This window comes from Lathyrus oleraceus, chromosome 1, assembly GCF_024323335.1.
Source record: "Lathyrus oleraceus cultivar Zhongwan6 chromosome 1, CAAS_Psat_ZW6_1.0, whole genome shotgun sequence".
In the NCBI taxonomy this organism is placed as follows: domain Eukaryota; kingdom Viridiplantae; phylum Streptophyta; class Magnoliopsida; order Fabales; family Fabaceae; genus Lathyrus; species Lathyrus oleraceus.
The window spans coordinates 333,049,822-333,069,974 of record NC_066579.1 but is presented as its reverse complement, the minus strand read 5'-3'; the positions used below and the strand labels follow the sequence as shown (position 1 = coordinate 333,069,974).

General features: G+C 33.1%; 1 protein-coding gene across 1 annotated transcript; it reads right to left on the bottom strand.

Moving 5' to 3' along the window:
* Positions 1 to 2,450: 2,450 nt before the first annotated feature.
* LOC127134374 (uncharacterized) lies at positions 2,451 to 12,496 on the bottom strand. The gene is made up of 7 exons (XM_051061798.1): positions 11,945 to 12,496; positions 11,575 to 11,630; positions 11,427 to 11,472; positions 10,095 to 10,172; positions 8,583 to 8,696; positions 8,173 to 8,252; positions 2,451 to 2,694 (listed from the first exon to the last, which is right to left on the bottom strand). The coding sequence occupies exons 1-7, from the start codon at positions 12,344 to 12,346 to the stop codon at positions 2,619 to 2,621; spliced, it is 852 nt and encodes a 283-aa protein (XP_050917755.1). The 5' UTR covers positions 12,347 to 12,496; the 3' UTR covers positions 2,451 to 2,618.
* Positions 12,497 to 20,153: the final 7,657 nt, after the last annotated feature.

Here is a 20,153-nt window from a genome sequence, read left to right as displayed (position 1 = left end):
ATGAATAAAACTAATTTATATATTTTTGTAAAATTTTGACTTTTTATTTTCCAAAAAAAAATAACTTTTTTTATTTTCAAAAAAAAAAGTGTTTTTGAAAAAATTGACTTTTTTTTTGAAAAAAATTAACTATTAAAAAAGTCAACTATTTTTATTTTCAAAAAAAAATGATTTTTCTTTGTTTTAATAAAAAAATTGGTTTTTTTAATATAAAAAAATCAACTTTTTTTTCGAAACAAAATCTTTTTTTTTAAATCAATTTTTTTATCGGACTTAATGGCAATTTTGATTCCCTAATTTATTTATTTTCAAATATTTTTGTCATCCCATTTTGAAAATTACGATTTTGTTCCTTATTAAGTTTGGTTGAATTTTGGTCTCTTTTAAGAGATTAAAATTTTAAAAAAATAAAAGAATTAAAATTGCTATTAAAAAATTTTATTATAGAAAAATTTTATTATTTAATAACAAAATTGTTTTCCTAAAACAAAGTTATTTTTCAAAAATAAAATTAAAATTTAATTTTCTAAAATATTTATTTTTAAAAATTAAAATATTTTATTTCAAATCAAATTAGATTTTGTATAAAAAAACAAAAAATTGAGAGGTTTAAAAATAAAGGGTAAAATAATATTCATTTTGATTATTGAGGTTTTATTATATAAACTTTTTTGATATCTCTAATCCGAGGAATTAACTTGTCACCCCTTCGATTAAACTTGACATCTTTACATTCTGGACATTTATTTATTTTTGGGTTTTTAATTGTATGTATCAAAAATTTCAAAAAAATATCATAATTTTCTAAAATTTTCAATAAAAATTCAATGGTTTCTGAAAAGAATTCTAGGATTGTCAAAAAAAAAATTGAAAATTTTGAAATACAAAATTTACACTAATAAAAATTTCAAAAATTTCGATAAACTACCATATTTTTTGAAATTTTCGTTATACTATAGAATTTTTTAAAATTTTCAATAAAATCAGAAAAAAATTATATCGACAATTTAAAAATGAACTACCATAAATTGGATCGGTTACCAATTTTGCATGAATACTAAAAATTTCATTCGCATTTTTTGAATCAAATTTATTCATAAATAATTTGTGAATTACGAAAATATATGGGAGTATCAAATTTAATTGTGGGGTGATAAGTTAAATGCTCCTCTAAAATAAAACTTAAGCTAGTTGTGAAAATTTTACACATTTCTCAACTGCCACATCAAAAATCAAAAAACTTGAAGCTTAAGCTAGTTGTGAAAATTTTGCATATTTCTTAACGCACACATCAAAAATCAAAAACCAAGATGTAATAAAATGAACGTAATATAATTTTTCAAATATTTGAAATTAACTTCTAATTATATTTTCTTTCATAGATTCCTATTTTACTTTACCATAAACATTAATCAACTTGAAACTTTAAGTAAAAAACATTAATTTTGCGAAACTCCAATAAGCTAAAGCTAGTCCAAATTGTGTCATTCATAGGGCCCGTTTGTTTTGCCTTTTTTTTAAAATGATTTTTATAGTGTTACATATTTTAGTATAAAAAAAAATTACAAAGAAATTTTTCATAAAAACCTCATATGAAAATTTTGTTTGAATAATTATTCTTAAAATGTTATTTTAGATCTTTTATCATTTTATCGATACTTTTTTTCGATATCAAAATTTCAAAAAATCATTTAATTTTAAAGTTATTTCAAATAGCTTTTTCTAAAAATCATTTTTGAGATACAATTTTTTTTAAATTGTGATTTTGACTATGTTTTAATCTTCAATAAATTTATATTTATGTTATACAATAAACAATTCAATCTTTTAATTTATAAAAAATAAATTTAAAAAACGGACTACATTTTAAATTGTTGATCTTCACATTTTAAAACGGACTACAATTTGTTTTTTCTTTGCACAAATTTGGTAATATGTAGCTTAAGTTCATATGATCGAGAAACTTACATCACTGCGCTACTATTGGATTATTGTTGTCAAAATATAAATAGATAAACAAAACAACACTCACCATATGAACTTAAGTTACATATTACCAATTTAAAATATTTTTGTAGAATCCATTTTCAAAAATACAAAGAAGAAATTTTTTTTTTAAACCTAAAACAAACGGATCTATAATATACATGAGATCATAAATTAAAACTACAATCCTAGATTACAAACACAAACAAAAATTTGGTTGAGTGAGGTTTCTGATTCATTTCTACTCACTCAAACACTAACTACTACAATTTTATTGATCGGACATTTACACCGACACTTATGATTTTTTTATTTTTTTATTTTTTTTTTATAATTATTATCGATGACATAGTGTCAATTTCATAGTCGTTTTCAAGGTGTCTCTACTTCATAGATAAAAAACAATCCATGCTAGAAACTATAAAGAAAAGATTTTACCCATGCTAGAAACTACAAAGAAAAGATGTAAAATCTAGATCCATTTCTTATTAGATTTTTACACAGGATAAACCTTGTTTTTCAAGGAACCGCAAACGATTTTAAATTCAATACATTACAGTGAAGATTCATCTAGTAACCCTAATCTTTAGAGTCAGCAAGGTCAATACCCAGCAGTGTCATTTCTAAACTGTTCAGGCCGGCGGAGGAACCAAAAGCCTTAGCCTACTTCTGTATCTTGCAATGCGCTGCGACCGTTCTTCCCTTAAACTACAAGCAGCATAAGTGACAATAACAATGTTAGTATTTGAAATTTATTTCACCTCAAACTTGGTTTGTAGAAACTATGCATGTGTTCAAAAAATCCAAACTATCCTATAGATTATGACAAAATTAATTAAACAACTCAAATATAAGTCCAAATTATAAATTTGAATTAATATTGTCAAATTTTCAAAAGTAATGTTAAATTTTCAAAAGGTATGCCATCACCAACAATACCCAAGGCAATAAACGTTCAAATTTTTTTTTTATTCAGAAAAACCAGAGAAGGGAGCAAACTCAGAATTTAGCAAATCAAAAACCAGAGAAGGGAGCAAACTCAGAATTTAGCAAATCAAATGCTTCTAAATGAAGCGTCTATTAATCTATTCCTTTGAGGTTCAACTTTTAACTAATATTAGCATACAAATTTTACAATATCATGTGTTAATACTTGATAAGATTAAAAGAGGAAAACTTCGGTAGTTTTATTAGTGAGACTTTAAATTTTAAGAGAGCCAATCCAAAATAGGACTCTTAACTGTTCCATTGAAGCAGTTTATTGATACAAAATTATTGGTTTATGGACATTTGGAAGACCAAAAGAATTTTAATCAAACGATGTTAATGATATTATGTTGTGGTTCATAGTTTAGCTACATTTTGAATTACCTCCCATCACATTTCAATAACTTTTTTAGTCTGCAATTGCGATGTCAATTTCTTTTTGGTTACTGCTTTGGCATCTGTTCAGAACCAAATGTTGACTAATCATAGTGGGTTCACGACAGAAGTGCTTATCCGTTTACTAGGTCTTTAATAGAGATTTAATAGAGATTTCGAATTTGTTCATAACGAAATTCTGATTAATCCCAGTGTTCCCAGAGCAGAAGATATCATCAATCTTGTAAGCTATGCCAATAATTGGCTGATTTGGCGCTGAAACAATCGAGAAGCTTGCAACGGAGAGGCTGTGATTAAGGCAGCGAGATGGATGTGACGAACATGGAGGTTGCCGACAGTGCTCATATTGTAAACATATGGGGAATTCACAGAAAACGTGCTAACAGTATATCAGATTTCCTGAAATATCAGTAACAGTTGCTTAGTCTTAACCTCCCCTCCTGCTTCTGATAAACAGACAAGGCTAGCACTATCAACCATACTATTCTTTCAAAGTCTAAAGGAGTATCATCGACTCAATACAGCTCATCAGCATTCACCTGTTGCAAAATCTTGGAATTCAACTGCTTAGTTTCTCTCTAAGTTTGCTTGATCCTTGATCTTATATACTACTACTAGTGCTTCCAATCACATAGTTGGAAATCCATCATTTTCTCAAATTTGCCAGAACTAAAGATTTCATATATCACCCTTGTTAGTGCTAGTTAAGTCCAAATTGACAGGCATTTGTTAAGTCACGCCTCTACCTTTATTATCTTTAAAATCTATCTTTTTGTGTCTTGCTTCTTTTAAGTCAGTCAACTTACTCGTACTTGTGACAATTCTATAACCTTTACTTCTATTAACTTGCATATGAAGATATAATATCATGGTTTCTATTATTTTCTACCTTCCATTTGCATATCATTAGAAACATTATCCATATAACATTATTCATTTTGAGATGTGGGGTTTTATTTCCTGGTTGGGTTTTGGTATTTTGTTACTTGAGGTACTGATTTTTCAAGTTGAGTGTGGACTTCACTTTATAGTGAGCTGTAGCAAGCCTTTCAAAACCAGGCCTCGGGTGCTTGTTCTAGACCAAAGATGGCTTTATTTAGCTTGCCTACTAGAGATGTGTCTGAATTGAGAAATCTAGGTGTTTGTTGCATGCAGACTTCCGCTTCAAGCAACCCATTTAGGAAGGCATTTAGGAAGCGTTGTTTACATCCAACCGGGTGATATGCCATTGTGTGAGTACAATTCTTCTTGTAACAGGTTTGACTAGTGGAGAGAAAGTCTCTTGGAAGTTAAGTCCTTGTTGATGATAAAACCCCTTTGCAACAAGACTTGCTTTGTATTTTAGAATAGATCTGTCTGGATTTTGTTTTACTCTAAACAGCCATTTACACCTAACCAATTGTAGGAAGAGAGGTGGGAGTTCAAGTACTGTTGTTAATGAGGGCATTGTAATCATTCTGTATAGCCGACTGCCACTTTAGACTCTTGAGTGTCAGTTTGTAATAAGTGAGTTCAAGTTAAGTTAGTGGAAGTGTGGGATAAAGTCTAGGTTGAACTATGCCATGTTTTCCCCTAGTGGTCATAGAGTGAGTGTTTTGAGGGTGAATTTTGTAAGGTTGAAGGGGCCTAGTGGTCATGGAGTGAGTGTTTTGAGGGTGAATTTTGTAAGGTTGAAGGGGATAGCAGAGAAGCTATGCACAGTAGAAGGAATCAAGGACACAAGTGAAGTAGCTGGGGTAGGGTAGTCTTCACAGTGATGTGCAGGTGAAATTGAGGTGATGTTTTGGCAAGAAGTTACATTAGAAGGCTGATTAGGAGAGGGGAAGTGTTCAGATTCAATTGACTGTGTACATTCAGATGAATGTGTAAATGAGTGAGAGGTATTAGAGAGACTAGAATGAGGTGATGATTGGGGGAGGTATTTTGGGAAAAATGAGGAGGGAAAGGGGATTGATACATTAGTTGAACTGGTTGTGAGACATGAAGTTGTTGGAAACATGGTGCGGTAGGGGAAACTGAGTTCATTGAGGTATTAGAGAGATTAGACATTTGTAGCCCATGTGGTTAGAAAAATAACAAAGAAATGGGCCCTCCCTTGTGTGATATGCAAATTTGTGGGGATGGTAAGGTCTTAAACGTGGATGGCAGGCACAGCCAAAGGCTTTAAGAAATTTGTAGTCGAGAATTTTTTAAATAGAGAAAAATGGGGAGAAATCTAACTTTGATTGAATAGGTATAGGAATATAATGTTGAGAATAGTTAAGTGATGCATGATGAGGATGACCCAATCTAGTGTGCCACATGGTGTACAAAAAAGGTCCAATGCTAGTGACATTTCTATTTGCATTAGAAACAAATCTATAGTTGAAAGTGTGGTGTTGGTGAGTATGTGAACATAAGGTGATTTTTGATTGATAGAACCAGATTTTGTAGGTTGCAGTTGATCAATGGAGTGGAGTTCATCTTTCCCAAGAGATCCTTGCAGTAGAACTTAAGAGTTAGCCTAAGATTTAACAAGGTATGCATCAAAATGAAACTCAAAGAAAAGTAGATTGCCCTTAGCAAATTGGCTCACAAAAATTAAATTCTTGGTGATATTAGGAACCAATAACAGGTCGTGTAGAGTGAGAGTGGTGTGTGGTTGTGTGAGGAATGAAGAGTTGTGAATCCAATAGAGGTGATAGGCAAAATCTTATCCATTTCCAAGCATTACTTGATCTACTCCAGATACAAGAATGCTTTCTAAGAAATTGCCAGAACTATGAGTGACATGATCAGTCTCTCCTGAGTCAGGTACCACTGTCAAGGTGAAAATTGAGAGTTATCATCTTCAATTCCAGTGAGATAAGCTTGAGGTTGTTTAGATTGGAACTAAGGTGTAGGTAGCGAGGAAGCTCTAGGAGGAAACCATGGAGGAGTTCCATGCCATTGAGGTTGATTAGAGAAAGCTGACAACTAATTGGATTGAATTTGTTGAGGTGCAATGTTGTGCTACTGATTGGAGACGTTAGGTTGAGGTGAAAAATAAGAGTGAGGTGTAGGATTTAACCATTGATTAGATGATGGGGGGTTGTGTGGAGGGGTGATGGTAACAAATGCTTGTATCATGACCTTTCTTAAAACAGATCTAACATTGATCACAAAACCTCCACGAGCAGAGCACCTTGAAATCCAATGAATTATTGAGACTTCTGAATGGACTGTTGAGACTGAGATTCCTGAGAGCTGACCAAATCAGGATGAGACATTGGTTACGGCAAACCTTGATTAAGATTCACTGAGATTGAGATTCCTGATAGGTTCCGTGAGAGTCGTTCAACCCTAGCTTCATGCAAAATCAGCATCGTTTCTGCAACAGACATAGGACACGCGTAATCACAGTACGGAATTGATTGACGTTAGACCCTGATACTCAAGTCCATTAAGAGTTGTTTCAAGTTGATCTTGATGCAAAATTGGATCACCAATTGATTCAAGTATATCAGCAATTTGATGAATTCTTCCTAGAAATTGAGAAATATATCTGCTACTTTCGATAGATATCAATCCATAACGCAATTGACGTGACTTTCCGTCGATTTGAGTTTTCTGTAATTGATCAATGGTGGTCCATACGTTGTGTATTTGAATGCAAAGTATGGCCCACCATGGATCAATTTATAGGAATTGAGAGAATTATTTGAGAATATTATTTAATTGATAGAAACTAATTCAATTTCTTACAGGAAATAGCTTACTGCTATTTATAGGACAGTGTAACTAACTCGGTTAGTTACAGCTATGCTGACTCAGTATAGAGTTTGTTGTAACTGAATTCTAAACAGTTCTAAACAATACTAATCTTTTTGCTCAACACAAGTAAAGTAGGTACAGTTGTAACTAATCAGGCAGGATCTATCTCAAGGGCGGAGGACATATTTCATCTTTTGAGCCAGGCAAGAAGGACAAAAAAATTGCCTAATGGGATGAAGAAGACCTTGATAATGTCTTGGTTATGGGATTCCATGAAACCCACACCAATCATACCTGCATGTTCTTCGAAATAGCCAAGGACAATTGGGACCGCGTGAGCCGTACGTATTCAAGGGTCGGTGACACTGCCCAATTATATCACGAAAAAAGTGAAAACAGCAGCAAAACATGGGGAACAGGTCAGTAACCCAACCCCTTTCCGAATAGGTATTGATCACTTAGTGTGTTTGATATGACTCATACATTACATATTGCATCTAATTGAATCTTCCATGAACAGAGTAAAGGCAAAGATTGAATGCCATTCTATCTGTAAGAATGATTCTTTCTGGGGAGTCACATACTTGGAACTTTCTAATGAACAGCTAGCGAATATTTTCCCCAAATATGTTCCAAAGTTGATGCATATATATGAACAAGCTTAAGGGAGACTGTTGAGATAATCAAGTTGTTGAAAATAAAATAACATTTCAATTCCACTTTAAAAGTAGCTTATACTCGTTATAAAGTTAGAATTGATTTGTGCACCAGAGGAAGTAGTACAACTAGTGATAGCTTAATTACTTACTCCATCAGAACAGCTTTACTAACCACGTAAACCAGACGCATATATATAGCTGTCCTGCTAACTTTTAATTAACACTTGAGCATTTCAGATGTTTCAATATAGTGTGGATTCACAATTTCATATAACCCAAATGGTTAATCAAGAACACTCAGTATGTAGATGTATCACAGTTTATAATGTGATGCCAATCCAGTCACGCAATGTTCTTACCACAAATCATAAGATGAAGAATAAATAAACAAGGTGCTAAAAAATAAACTTACCGTGCTCTAACCCTTTTTGCACGCTTGATATGTCTCTTCAATAGATCTTGTGTCGATAAGTGCTCAACAGACTTCTCGTCCTGAAAGCAGAGATGTGCATCAACTCAAAGGATATGGATTAATGGAATAAAGACATAACAGAATAGAATTAAAACCAAAGAACTCTAGTTTCAAAGAAATGGCTATTTTCTATGTGTTAATTATACCCTATTTCCAATCTACCATACCTCTAAGAATATTTTAATAGATTGCCTGTACTTATGTAGATTAGGAAATTCTAAATAATTGAAGTAGATTGTCTAAATGAAAAGGTTTGGAGCAAATTTCTCAGGCAATTCGCAAATAGTGTCAAGTCCATGAACTTCATTTTCACAAATGACTTTTATAGGCAGTTAACCAGAAAACCCAACCTCTTCTTGCTCATCTTCGTCATTTTCATCATCTTTCTTGTTTGAGGTACAGGTGTCCACTATAGATGCAGGTGATGGTTTGGGAAGTGCCATCGTTGCATCTTTCTGTGGTGGCTGTCAAGTATAACGAAATAAAAAATTATAAGTAAATAAATAAAAAACCAAATAACATATCAAATAAGCAGAGATGAATATAAAATATTCAGCCCCAAGAAGTAAGTCATCGGCCATAACATAATAGTAAACCTTAGCACGGCACTATAAGAAGGTTACAAAGAAAGAAAGCATAATTGCCATAAATATTTGCAACCAAGTTTGAGAAGATCGGTTAGAAAAAAGTTAGAGGCTTCCATTAATGTTGTTAGGAAACCAAATAGCATACAGATCATCCTGACAAACTTTTTTCTAAACTCGGAATAAAACCTAGTATACCACTTCACTAGCATGCAAAAGTTATGTTTTGGTGACAAAGCTTTCCGTTTAATGATCTTAACAGATTATTTCAGATGAAATGGATCAAAATAAGTAAATTCTAGCATAATTTCATTAGAATCTAACTAACTGGTCTAGGATGGCTATATCCTAGCCAGTGTTGCTGATGGCAGTTTATGGCGGCAAGCCAAAAATCCACCACTACCATATAAAAGATAGCATAACAGCAAAAGGCAGAAGCATGGCGGACAAATTTAAAAAGAGAACAAGGTGGACAGTAGAGAGAGAAGAGGGTAAACTGGTAAAGCAACCATTTTTTAGGGTTTGTGAGAAATTTTTAGCCCATTTTGGGCCTGGGAAAAGGTCACATGACCCAAGCCACATTTTTTTTGTTTTTACAAAAAAAATGTCTTTTCCGCTTTTTCCGTCACACCGCCATGTCTGTTACCTTCATGGTGGCTGCAATGCCACCCCTTTTCTATGGAGGTGTGCTGAAATACCGCCCCCACAATCCACCATAGGGCCGATATTCAACAACACTGATGCTAGCCATGGTTTTAGAACCCCAACTTCATAGTTAAGTTAAAATTGAAGCATGCCCATACTCCACCACTGATTTAAACCCTATTGCAAATGCATTACTAGTGGAAGCATTGCGTCCCACAGGAAAAGCACATAAATTAGCCAAAAGAAACCACTTAGTTCTAATTCTTAAATATTTACTAATTTCTTTGATTTCAAAAATGCTGAACGATAGAAAATATAATGCATTTGCAATGAAGTCAAGCTTATGCAAATAAAGCTTGACTTCATTGAAAATTGCAAACAAGTAACTACTATTGTAAAGGACAAGATGCAACCAAACATTTATCAAGTCTTCTCAACAAGAACTTATAGATTAGCAGTAATATGAGAGCGCAACATCTAAAATGTGGTTCAATTATAGCAAAGGTTTGGCAATAGTTGATGTTGTTTTCATAAATCAACAGAGCAAGTAAGTATCATTTCATCAAGATTATAAGAGACTAACAGAATAATATAGGATGTCATTATTACATGCTTTAATTCAGAAGGGGGTACCTGGCTTTCTTCATTTACACCATTTCTCAACCATGACCTACAGAGTGCATATAGAGAACCATCCTCTGTTATTCTGACCTAAATTTTTGAAATACAACATAATTAACATGATAAAAAATATATATATCACAAGAGAAAGAATGAACATTAAAAATCCATTGGGCTTAACATTTATGACTTGTTCGTTTTAAGTTTTGATAGAATTAATATAAAAACAAGATTGACTTGCATGGATATCAATAGAGGCTGAAATCCCAAATTCCCAAACATGTTGGCACCTCAAAGTCTACCCAATCAGCAGCAGCAGCAGACCAAATCTTCATTAAAAATAAGCAAAAGCACAAGAGCAAGGGGGCCATATATTAAAATCCGTGGAAAAACGGATAGAGGTGATTTTGAAGAAAAAACGTTGGTATTAAAAGAATTAATGTTAAACAAGTGTTTGGAAATGATATTTGAAAGTGGGTTAGGAAGAATTGATTTTTTTCAAATGGGAAAGTAGAACTGCTTTTGAAGGATGAATATAGGTATTCTTTTTCTAGAATTGTGTGCATCCTCACATCTATAATAAATTATATTGGCCCAAGAAATTTAAAATGTTACTTTTCTCAAAATCAAACCTAACTAAAACATAATTTAAGTTGTAAGAATCAAAAATATTGCATAACAAGTTGAGCTAGAATTTCCAACTTAATGAATATCTGCAGAGACATGATTTTACAACAAACAAATAAGGCACCATGTCACTGAACCAACAAGGTTGGATATAATATAATATATGAATATATTTTAAGAACTTCAATTTAGTTGTGTCATGAACCTAGTTGGTTGCACAGATGATCAGCAATGTATTATAACTTTTTGGTCAAAACTTTGACTAATCCAAAATGATTTGAAGCCATTTTACTTACTAATGTTAATTATAAAATTACTTATAAGATTAGAATTCTTATCTCTCTTTGGTCCCATTGTAATGTAATCTTATACTTAAGTTTCACTGTAGCTTCACCACTATTCAATATTGTTGAGAGTCTCAAATGTGGATGAAATATGGTCTAAAAATAAGTTTAAGTGAGAGGCAAGTCTCAAGGTGTTTCAAAAATAGATATACTAGCAGTAACAGACATATGCAATTCTCAAGGTGTTTCAAAAATAAATCAAGCAAGTATTTGCAATCTATTAATATACTTCCATGTCACAACACACACAAAAGGGAAAAGAATTTTACACTTGAAATTGCAAACTAAACACAGATTAGTTCATGAACATATCAACTGTAATTGTAAGATATAAACTTTGCTATGGGTGAGAAGTAAGAGAATTAGGGCTCACTTTTCGGTCTCTAACAACAGTAAGTGTGTCATCTCTGCTTCTTTCTCTAAGAAACACATCAGAAACATCAATCCAACCCATAAGCAAAAGAAACCATGAAAAAAAAAACCTAAATTGAATACACCACACATCATCCAAAGAAATTTACCTCGCACTTGCATCCTTATGACCATTGACATCAGAAACCGCAGATCTACCAGTAACCTAAAACAAAACAAAACCAAAAGTAAATCCATTGAAAAAAAAAACACTAAAAAATTCAAGATAAAAATATCAGCAAGAACAAGAAACACTTGCAAACCGCAAATACTCCAATGGAATTCACCATCTACAAACATTGAATTCAATTTATACACAATTAATATAATTAAACCGCACCTCATAACAAAAAGGAAAAATCATAATCAACATTTAATTCCAAATTTTCGTTCTCCGTTTTACCCTTCACCTAAGCCAATTTGCACACAATTCAAAAAATCAACAAGAAAAAAAAGCTTCAAAGTCGAAAATCACAAAACCTTGAGGTGTCCTTTAACGGTAGGCGAGGAAGTAGCAGCAGCAGCAAGATGAGGAAACTGCACGTGAGAAAGAGGTCTAGTCACGTGCAAGGCGTGACTTAGATAATCCAAATTCATACCGCGAACACCACCTCCGTGAGAATACAAAAGCGGCGGCGGAGGCGGAGGCGGATAACCGCCAACAGCGTGATTAGCGGCGGCGCGCGAGGGAGAAGGGAACGGGTAATGAAATGGAATTGGAGTACGAAGAGGAAGGGTTTGTTGTTGTTGCTGTTGTTGCTGATGAGAATGCGATGTGTAGTGATGGTGCGGTTTCGAGTTTGGATTTGGGAATGGCGAAATAGGTCTTGGAGTTGTAGCGGTTGTGGCGGTTGTGGCGGTTGCAGCTGGATCTAACGACATCGTTTGCGATCTTGAACTGAACTGTGATGATTATTATGAAGATGAAAATTTTCTGAGAAGCATTGGAGTATCGATTGTGTTGTAATTTTATTGTGTGAAGATTGGAGAAAAAAAGGAGGGAAAGGAAAATAATTAATAAAAGAGAGAAAGAAATGAAAAAGGAAAAAAGCATGGTTGGGTTTTGAATTTTTCGATGTGGGGCCCGAAGAAAAGTAACGTAAGTGTTAGTATGGTAGTGAAAGTAGTAAAGATTCATGGCTAAAAATGGGTAAATAATAATAAATCAAGATTAAGTTTAGAGAAAATATTTTGAGCGTTACCTTACTGGTGGTAATGATGGTTTCGATGCAGTTTGAATATTTTGGTGTTAAAATTTAAAATGGAAATAAAGAAGATATACGTTTTAAGTATTGGGATTTAATGTTAAATCACGTTTCATGGAGTTCAAATTTGGTTATTTTGGTAAGCTAATTAAAATTGCAAGCATAAAGTCCAATTTAAACTTCAAAAAATATATGCATGGTGTATTTAGATGAAAACAAAATGTAAATGGTGAATTTGTGACTTGGAAATGGTAGCGATTGGATAGGAAACGATGGTATCGATACTCGGCGATTTGAAAAAAACTACACTTAGCATTCGTACATGTATTCATTGAATATATTCATATTTTTATATTCTTATAAATTATATGTATTAAATTGTGTGTATATGTATCTTCATACCAATTTATTTTAATGAATAATTATTTTAATTTTACATATTTTTATTGTTTTTAAAATAATTATTATTTGCGGGTATCCTCAGATTGTCATCATTTCAAATATACTTAAACATGTCTAAGTATGATTTCAGGATTGTTTGTGGCATCCTTAGTGGTGTTTACACATCTCCGTGAAAAATTATAAATGTGTCAAATGCAAATATACATTTTTAGACGCACCAAAAATCCACATCGTAGTAATTTGTAAGTGAATCACCCTCATTTTGTCATGAAATATTAGGGAAGTTTATCTCCGTAAAAACTACGAAAGTATAACTTCAAATGTGTTTTGAGTGATGTCATCGTGTTAAACATTCCTCATTCCTCAATTCCATCATAACATACTTTAATACAAGAACAAAAGTGTGCATAAGAAATCTCATTTCCGTCATTTTTTAACTTTTCTCACAACTTCTACTACATTGTGTCTAATTCAAGAGTTTTCTCGGCCTCTATTATAGTTCATTCAATCCAAGAGATTTCACTTCTCATATTTGGTAGGCTTTTCATTTCCTTCTTTTTATATGTGTGTTTATCGTGAAAATTGGTAAACAACTGTTGATCTTCCAAATTACTATATTTGGTTACTTACATGATCGATCAGATTGATCTTAGGACATGTGGTAACTGTTTTTGAAGGTAAATTCTAATGAACATAAACACTTTGACGGTGTTCATACCGGTAGTAATTCATTAAAGGATTTAGTGAAAATATAAAATGAAAGAGGGCAAAAAGGATGTTGTAAATCAAAAGTAAATGGCAGTAAAGATAAATTTATGGGTAAAAGTATAATTCTGGAAATAAAGAATTGATTAAATTACTTCAAGTAAAAAACAATGGTGTAACATCAAACGTACATTTCTCAATTTACTCTTTCTCTGTACACAGATATTTTGGTAAAATTGACAAATTTTGTACACACTTGAACACACACACGATCCTAACACTAAGACCTCTTATTTATACTAATCGAAGTAACTGTTTCTAACAGCCTTTCCACCAAATTGAGACAAGTGGTGATTTGCATGCATGTAACTATCCATTATGCTCCATGTGTATTTTCAACAGTTTATATAAGAACAAAATTTCCCTCCTTTATTTGAATTAGAATCCCTCGTCGAACCACAACTGGTGACGTCTCTGTCAAAAAACACCTTAAACTACTAAAAATATTTCTAAGTCCACGCAGCATCTTTACCCTTGTACCAAGGCATCATCCACTGTTCCACTATGTAATCCTGGAGAGACACGTGTCCCACTCACTTGTCAACCATTAATGATGATTTGAACTATTTCTCTTCCAAAAAACTTATAAAAGGCACATTTCTTACTCATTTCTCTTTTTTACGCTTTCTGAAAACCACAAGCACTTAATCTTTTCATCTTCTTCCAAAAACAAACTCAAAACAAAACCCAGATTTTCTTCAAACTCTCAACAACAATGGCTACTTCAAGTAAAGCTTCCAAAGTGACCACCAAAGTTGCTAAGGTTTCTGTCAAATCCACGACGGTCCCACAAAATATCTCAGATTTTCCCCCCTTCGCCACGCTCCCTGGTCTAGTAATGAGAGGTAACCTGTAGCGGTAAATTCACGATCATCAAGCTATAGATAAGTAAGACATCAAATAACAAGAGTCGTCACCGCGTTTTTATTGTTTCCAAAGGGAAAAGGGAAAAATACGAACAAAACCCAAAAATAAGAAGTTTTCAAATCAAAAATAATAAAATGTCAGAGATTACAGGTAAGGGGGTTGGTTACATAGAGGGAAGGTGTTAGCACCCAAAGTGTCTTAGGTACTCCTAGGGAGCCTTTTTTTGTGTGCATATGTATTTTGTACAAATGATGTTTGCAAGCAAATAGAATGGGGGGATGAGAAAAGAATTCATTAATTCTATTTTTGTGTTTGACAAGACCTTCGGACTTGTGCCTACGTACCAACATAAAAATGAGGGATCAAAACCTCGTTGTTCGTGATACAAATTTCAAAGTGGATGCTTTGCTTTTAACAAAAATTAGGTTTGAAAGGCACAAAGGCCTAGAAAATGGTTTGAATGAGTTAGTTCTTTTTGGCTTTTGAAAATTTTAAGTCAAGTATAGTTAAGTTTATTTACAAGTTTGATTTAAGAAAAGAAGTTTGAAAATGCAATGGCATAAGGCCAAAGTTTCTAATTTGTAAAGGGTCTAAGTTGAGAAAAAAACAAGTACAAACAAAGAAGTTTTCTAAAAGGAGGGAGAGATTTTGAAATTAAATAGATGGGGAGGAGATGAAGAGGCTAATCCTAAGCACAAAAATTAAAAGTTAAGAGTTGAAAATATTTGACCAATGGGCTGCAATCCAATAGACAAGAATGTCATATAGAAACCCAAATTCCCTTGGACATTAGAATCAAGCAACAAACAAGGCACACAATATTAAATTGAAGAGCAAGTGTCACACCCCAAATTTTACCCCTAGATTTCATAATCATTTTCATCCTAGACATCATTCATGCATAGCTAACCTCAAGATCAAGACATGCTTGGTTTGTTTCATATGTGAATTAGGGTTTCCCTCAAAGAGCTCAAAGGATTGATCAGTCAAAGTTTTGGATTATTAATCAATAAATCAAGTTCTCATACACTCAATAGATCTCTCTCCATCAACAAATAAGGGTATTATGGCCTAATCACAAGTGCATCAAGCTTCACTTTCATCTGGTTCACTAATTAGGGTTTCTCAACAACATTCAATTTCATCTGAGAATTTTGATCAAGACATGACCTCAAGCCTTGAGACATCACTCAACACACTAAAGTACATCTTATGGCCCATCCATGATGTTCAATTGGCTCAAGAGTTTGAATTCATTGAAGATTAAGAAATTCAAATTCATCTGATACACAATCAATGCACTACAAAGTCAAACCTTTGACTTTTGAGATTTATGATCAAATATGAAGTTCTCAAGTTAAATTTCATGATTATATGCTTAATTGATGAATTTGATCAATAAAAATCAAGATAAATGAGGTTACTTGCAAAAAGGGCAATCTTGAAAACATTGAAAATTTCACTAAGTATCCAAATTTCATGTTCAAGTGCACTACTTTCTCAAGCCATAACTTCCAATCCGAGCATCCATTTTTTTGCTCCAAAGCTCAAATTAAAGCTCTTGTTCCATACTTCAACTTTTTCCTAGAGGGTTGATTCCCTAAAAGTGCAAGGATTTTGAGTTATGAGGCTATAAAGTTGGTGTCTCAAGTTGAAACACTTAAAAAAATTCAAGTCAACTTTGATCCCTAAAAAGTGATAAACTTTACAGCCAGTTTTCATCATGATCCAATTTGATTAAGAAAAAACTCAAAACATGAAAGTTGTAGAGCCTGTCTGGGGATTTTTAAAAAAGTACAAGTACATTTTTTCCCATGCATGAGCTATGAGTTTCGAAAATGGGAAGTTGGGGTTCCAAACTTGAATTTCAAGTCATGTTCATGATGAATTTTTGGAGGAAAACCATTTCAAATGTGAAAATCTCTTGATAGCAGGTCTTATTGTGTATAAATCTCTCCATAATCAGATGTTTATATGAATCCTAATTGCATTACACAAGGAGTTGAGGTTTAGCCCATTGCATTATATCATTTATGGGTGAATTTGTAAAAGGTCACATTACTACTTTGATAAAGCAAGTTTTTTGTCAACAACTCACTCTTTCACCCTTGAAACTTGTCCCTAAAGATCACAAACAATCATAAGAGATCGGAAGCAACCTTGTAGAGGCTAGGTAAATATGACAAACTCCTTGAAACTCAACTATTCATGCAAACTTCTCATTCATTCTCAACCAAAACTATAACTTCACAACTGGTGTTTCTAATCAGTTCCAATCCTCACTCTTTTCCTATAAATAGAGGGATCCCTTAAGCCTCAAAATACACAATAATAACCCCTCAACACTTCATCAAACTCCCATTCCATTAGAATTTGCAAAAATACACTATTTTTGCAAGTTCTCTAACCAAACTTATTCTCCACGTGTATCTTCCAAACAAACACCATAAATCATCTCTAGACATCATTTAGAACTTGTTTAATCACTTGAACAAGTTCTGTAGCCTCTATTTTATCATTCAGCATTTTACTTTTTCATTTTTAAAGAACATTTGTGTGAGATGATACAAGTTGTCTCTGGCCATTTTCATTATTCAAACACCATCCTCAAGAATCAACAAGGTTGGTAGAATCTCTCTCTTATCTTTGTAGTAGCTAAGAAGAAGCATTGGACTTTCTCCAATAGGTAAGTGCACTTACACTTGAAAACTCTTGTGTATGCATCATTCTTGAATATTTATTGAAGTAAAAATGTAGTACATTGTGTGTTTGTTGTGTGTTTGCTACTGTATGCATTATACCATGTTCATGCATTGAGATTTTATTGTTTGGAAATTAAAAATGCAATTCTGGTTTTTGCCTTGGCACGCTTTGTACATTGAGTTTTAGGATGAGATAATGATACCATTAGATTTATTGCAAAAAATAGAGCAATTTAGGTTCTTACGATTTTTAATTTCATGGAAAATTGATAGAGTTATGGTTGTTGAAAGTTTGAAGAAAAAAAAAGAAAAGAAACATGCAAAAACACAAGGAAGAAGATGATGAGTTGGTGTCATTTTCCAATTTCTTGAACCTTTTTATTATGTATATTAGTGTTTGAGTTTTATTTACTGGATGTATCACTGCCATAATGGTTAGAGTGTGTATGTTAAGGCTTTGTGTGTGGGTGAGGTTTGGGTTCAAATCTTGCTTGACCTAAACCTATTTTTGTTCATTGTTTTTTTGCCTATTTATTTTTGTTATTTTTCATAACTTCAAATGCTCATAACTTGATGATCCCTAAGTCTTTTTGACCCACTCTTTTTGCTATGTGTTCATAATTTTGTCTATTTTATGATGGTAGAAAGAAATTCCAGAATTGATTTATTTTTCACATACTTATACTTGTCTAAAGTTGGTATCTTTTTAGGATTGTTTTAGGGTTTCAAATGACCTTCTTTGGTTGATACTTTAATTTTTATTGATCATCATGACTTGTATGAATATTGTACATTGTAATACCCCAATTTTGACCATAAGATCCCTCATGCATTTCATCAGGAGCATTGGCATTGGGATCATATCTTGGCATCCTCCTTACCCCTTTTCATTGGGTTTGTTTTGGGAGAGATCACCAAACACTTTGCGATTATCTCATACTTGTATATTTATCATTTCACTAACCAAAATACCAAAAATATGTCTTTGTATCTATCTAACTTTTTTTAGGAAGGGACATGGTTTCCTTGATTCATTGATCACATCTAGGGTTTAAGACCCTCATGAACAAAGAGCACCATCAAGAATTGATTCAAGAGTGGTTATGAGCATCATGTATGAGTCCCAATTGTTTCTACATATTATATTGATCAAGTTTTCTTCAAAAGTTTGAGGGTGATTTGCATTGGAAACCCTTGTTTGACTGGGTATCTTGAGTAACTTCTCCAACAAGCTATCTCACCAATTGATCAAATTTCTCAAGATACACTTCAAATTTCATCATATTATGAATATATGATCTACCATTATCCAAGAAATTCAAGAGAATTGGAAATTAGCAAGTTGGTTGATGGTGGTTGGCTAGATGAATTCATCTGATCAAACTGGGTCTCCTTAGACCCTATCTCCTACAATTTTCACCATATGAAAATGATTCCAATAGAAACCTTACTCTAAATGACACTATAAACAACTTTCACATTGAGACCTAGAGCTAGTTTTGCTTGGAAAATCATTTTCTATGTTGAAACATTATAGGTCATTTTGTCTAAACCCTAATTTGAAAGTCAACTTCCCAAGGCCATAAGTTGCTCAATTTTTATGAGATGAAAGATTTCCAAGTTGCACAATCAAATTCAATGTGTCTACTTTAACTTTGATGATTGGAGTGTGAGATAATTCAACTTCTTTGCACATGTGATATGAGGCTACATTATAGGTCACTTTTGACCTATACCATTGATCAAGTGATTTTGCCAAACTTCAAAAATGCATAACTCTATCATTTCAAATCCAAATGACATGAAATTGGTGACCATTTTGAAGGTATTTGATAGAGCTACAACTTTTATGAAGACACGTTTCACATTTGAAGCTCCCATAAAACGTTAAGCAAGGTGGAATATTGTGACATATGGCTTGACACTTAGAAAATTTTCAATATGTCAAATTTTTTCAAATTTCCACCTCAAATATCTCCAAGTTCCAAGCTCCAAATGAGAAAGTGTTCAACATCAAACTTGTTCCTCTTGATCTTACCTTCCAAAGAGCTAAAATTCATGCATTTTTGATGAGAAATGTATAGGTTGCGTATGGCTTAAACAGACTGGTATCATGTGTCATGGATCAAACATCAAATTCAAATTCTCAATTGCCTTGAATTCCAAGCTTGCTTCAACATATCCAAACTTCAAATTTGGACTTATGGAAATCATTTGATGGGCCTATGCGCGCCTATGCATCAGCTGACCTCACTTTGCCAATTTTAGAAACTTGAATGGAGTGTGCAATTAACACTTGAATCCTCTATAAATTGAAGCTCATTTGCTCTTAATCAAGACACACATTGCGCCAACTTTGATTCTCCACAAAAAACCCTTCACATTGAGAGGATAAGCCTGAGAAATTCAACTAAATTTGAGCTTGAATCTCCACTGTTTTGGAATTCAATTCTCTAGGAGTCCATTGATTCTAAGCCATTCCATTCCTCTTCTGCAAGCCATTGGAGTGAAGTAAAGCATAATTCAGATCGAGATCTAGCAAGTTCAGACCTCCATTGAAGGTAAATTTCAGAAAATTTGATCTCTTCGATTCTCCTTGTTTCTTGCTCAATTCTCTCGATTATTGTGTTGGCTGATGTCCTACCAATGTAGGCAAGGTGTTTGAGTTGTTTTGATGATGAATCGAAGCAACTCAGATCATGAACCTCATTTTTCAATTCCACATATCTCTCAATATAGTTGGAATTG

Excerpts from the sequence above, each read along its gene's own strand:
- LOC127134374 (XM_051061798.1), bottom strand. The coding sequence starts at position 12,346 with ATGTCGTTAGATCCAGCTGCAACCGCCACAACCGCCACAACCGCTACA. Across the intron at positions 8,697-10,094 it reads GTGTAAATGAAGAAAGCCAG|CCACCACAGAAAGATGCAAC; the intron begins GTACCCCCTTCT and ends TATACTTGACAG. Across the intron at positions 8,253-8,582 it reads ACGAAGATGAGCAAGAAGAG|GACGAGAAGTCTGTTGAGCA; the intron begins GTTGGGTTTTCT and ends CTCTGCTTTCAG.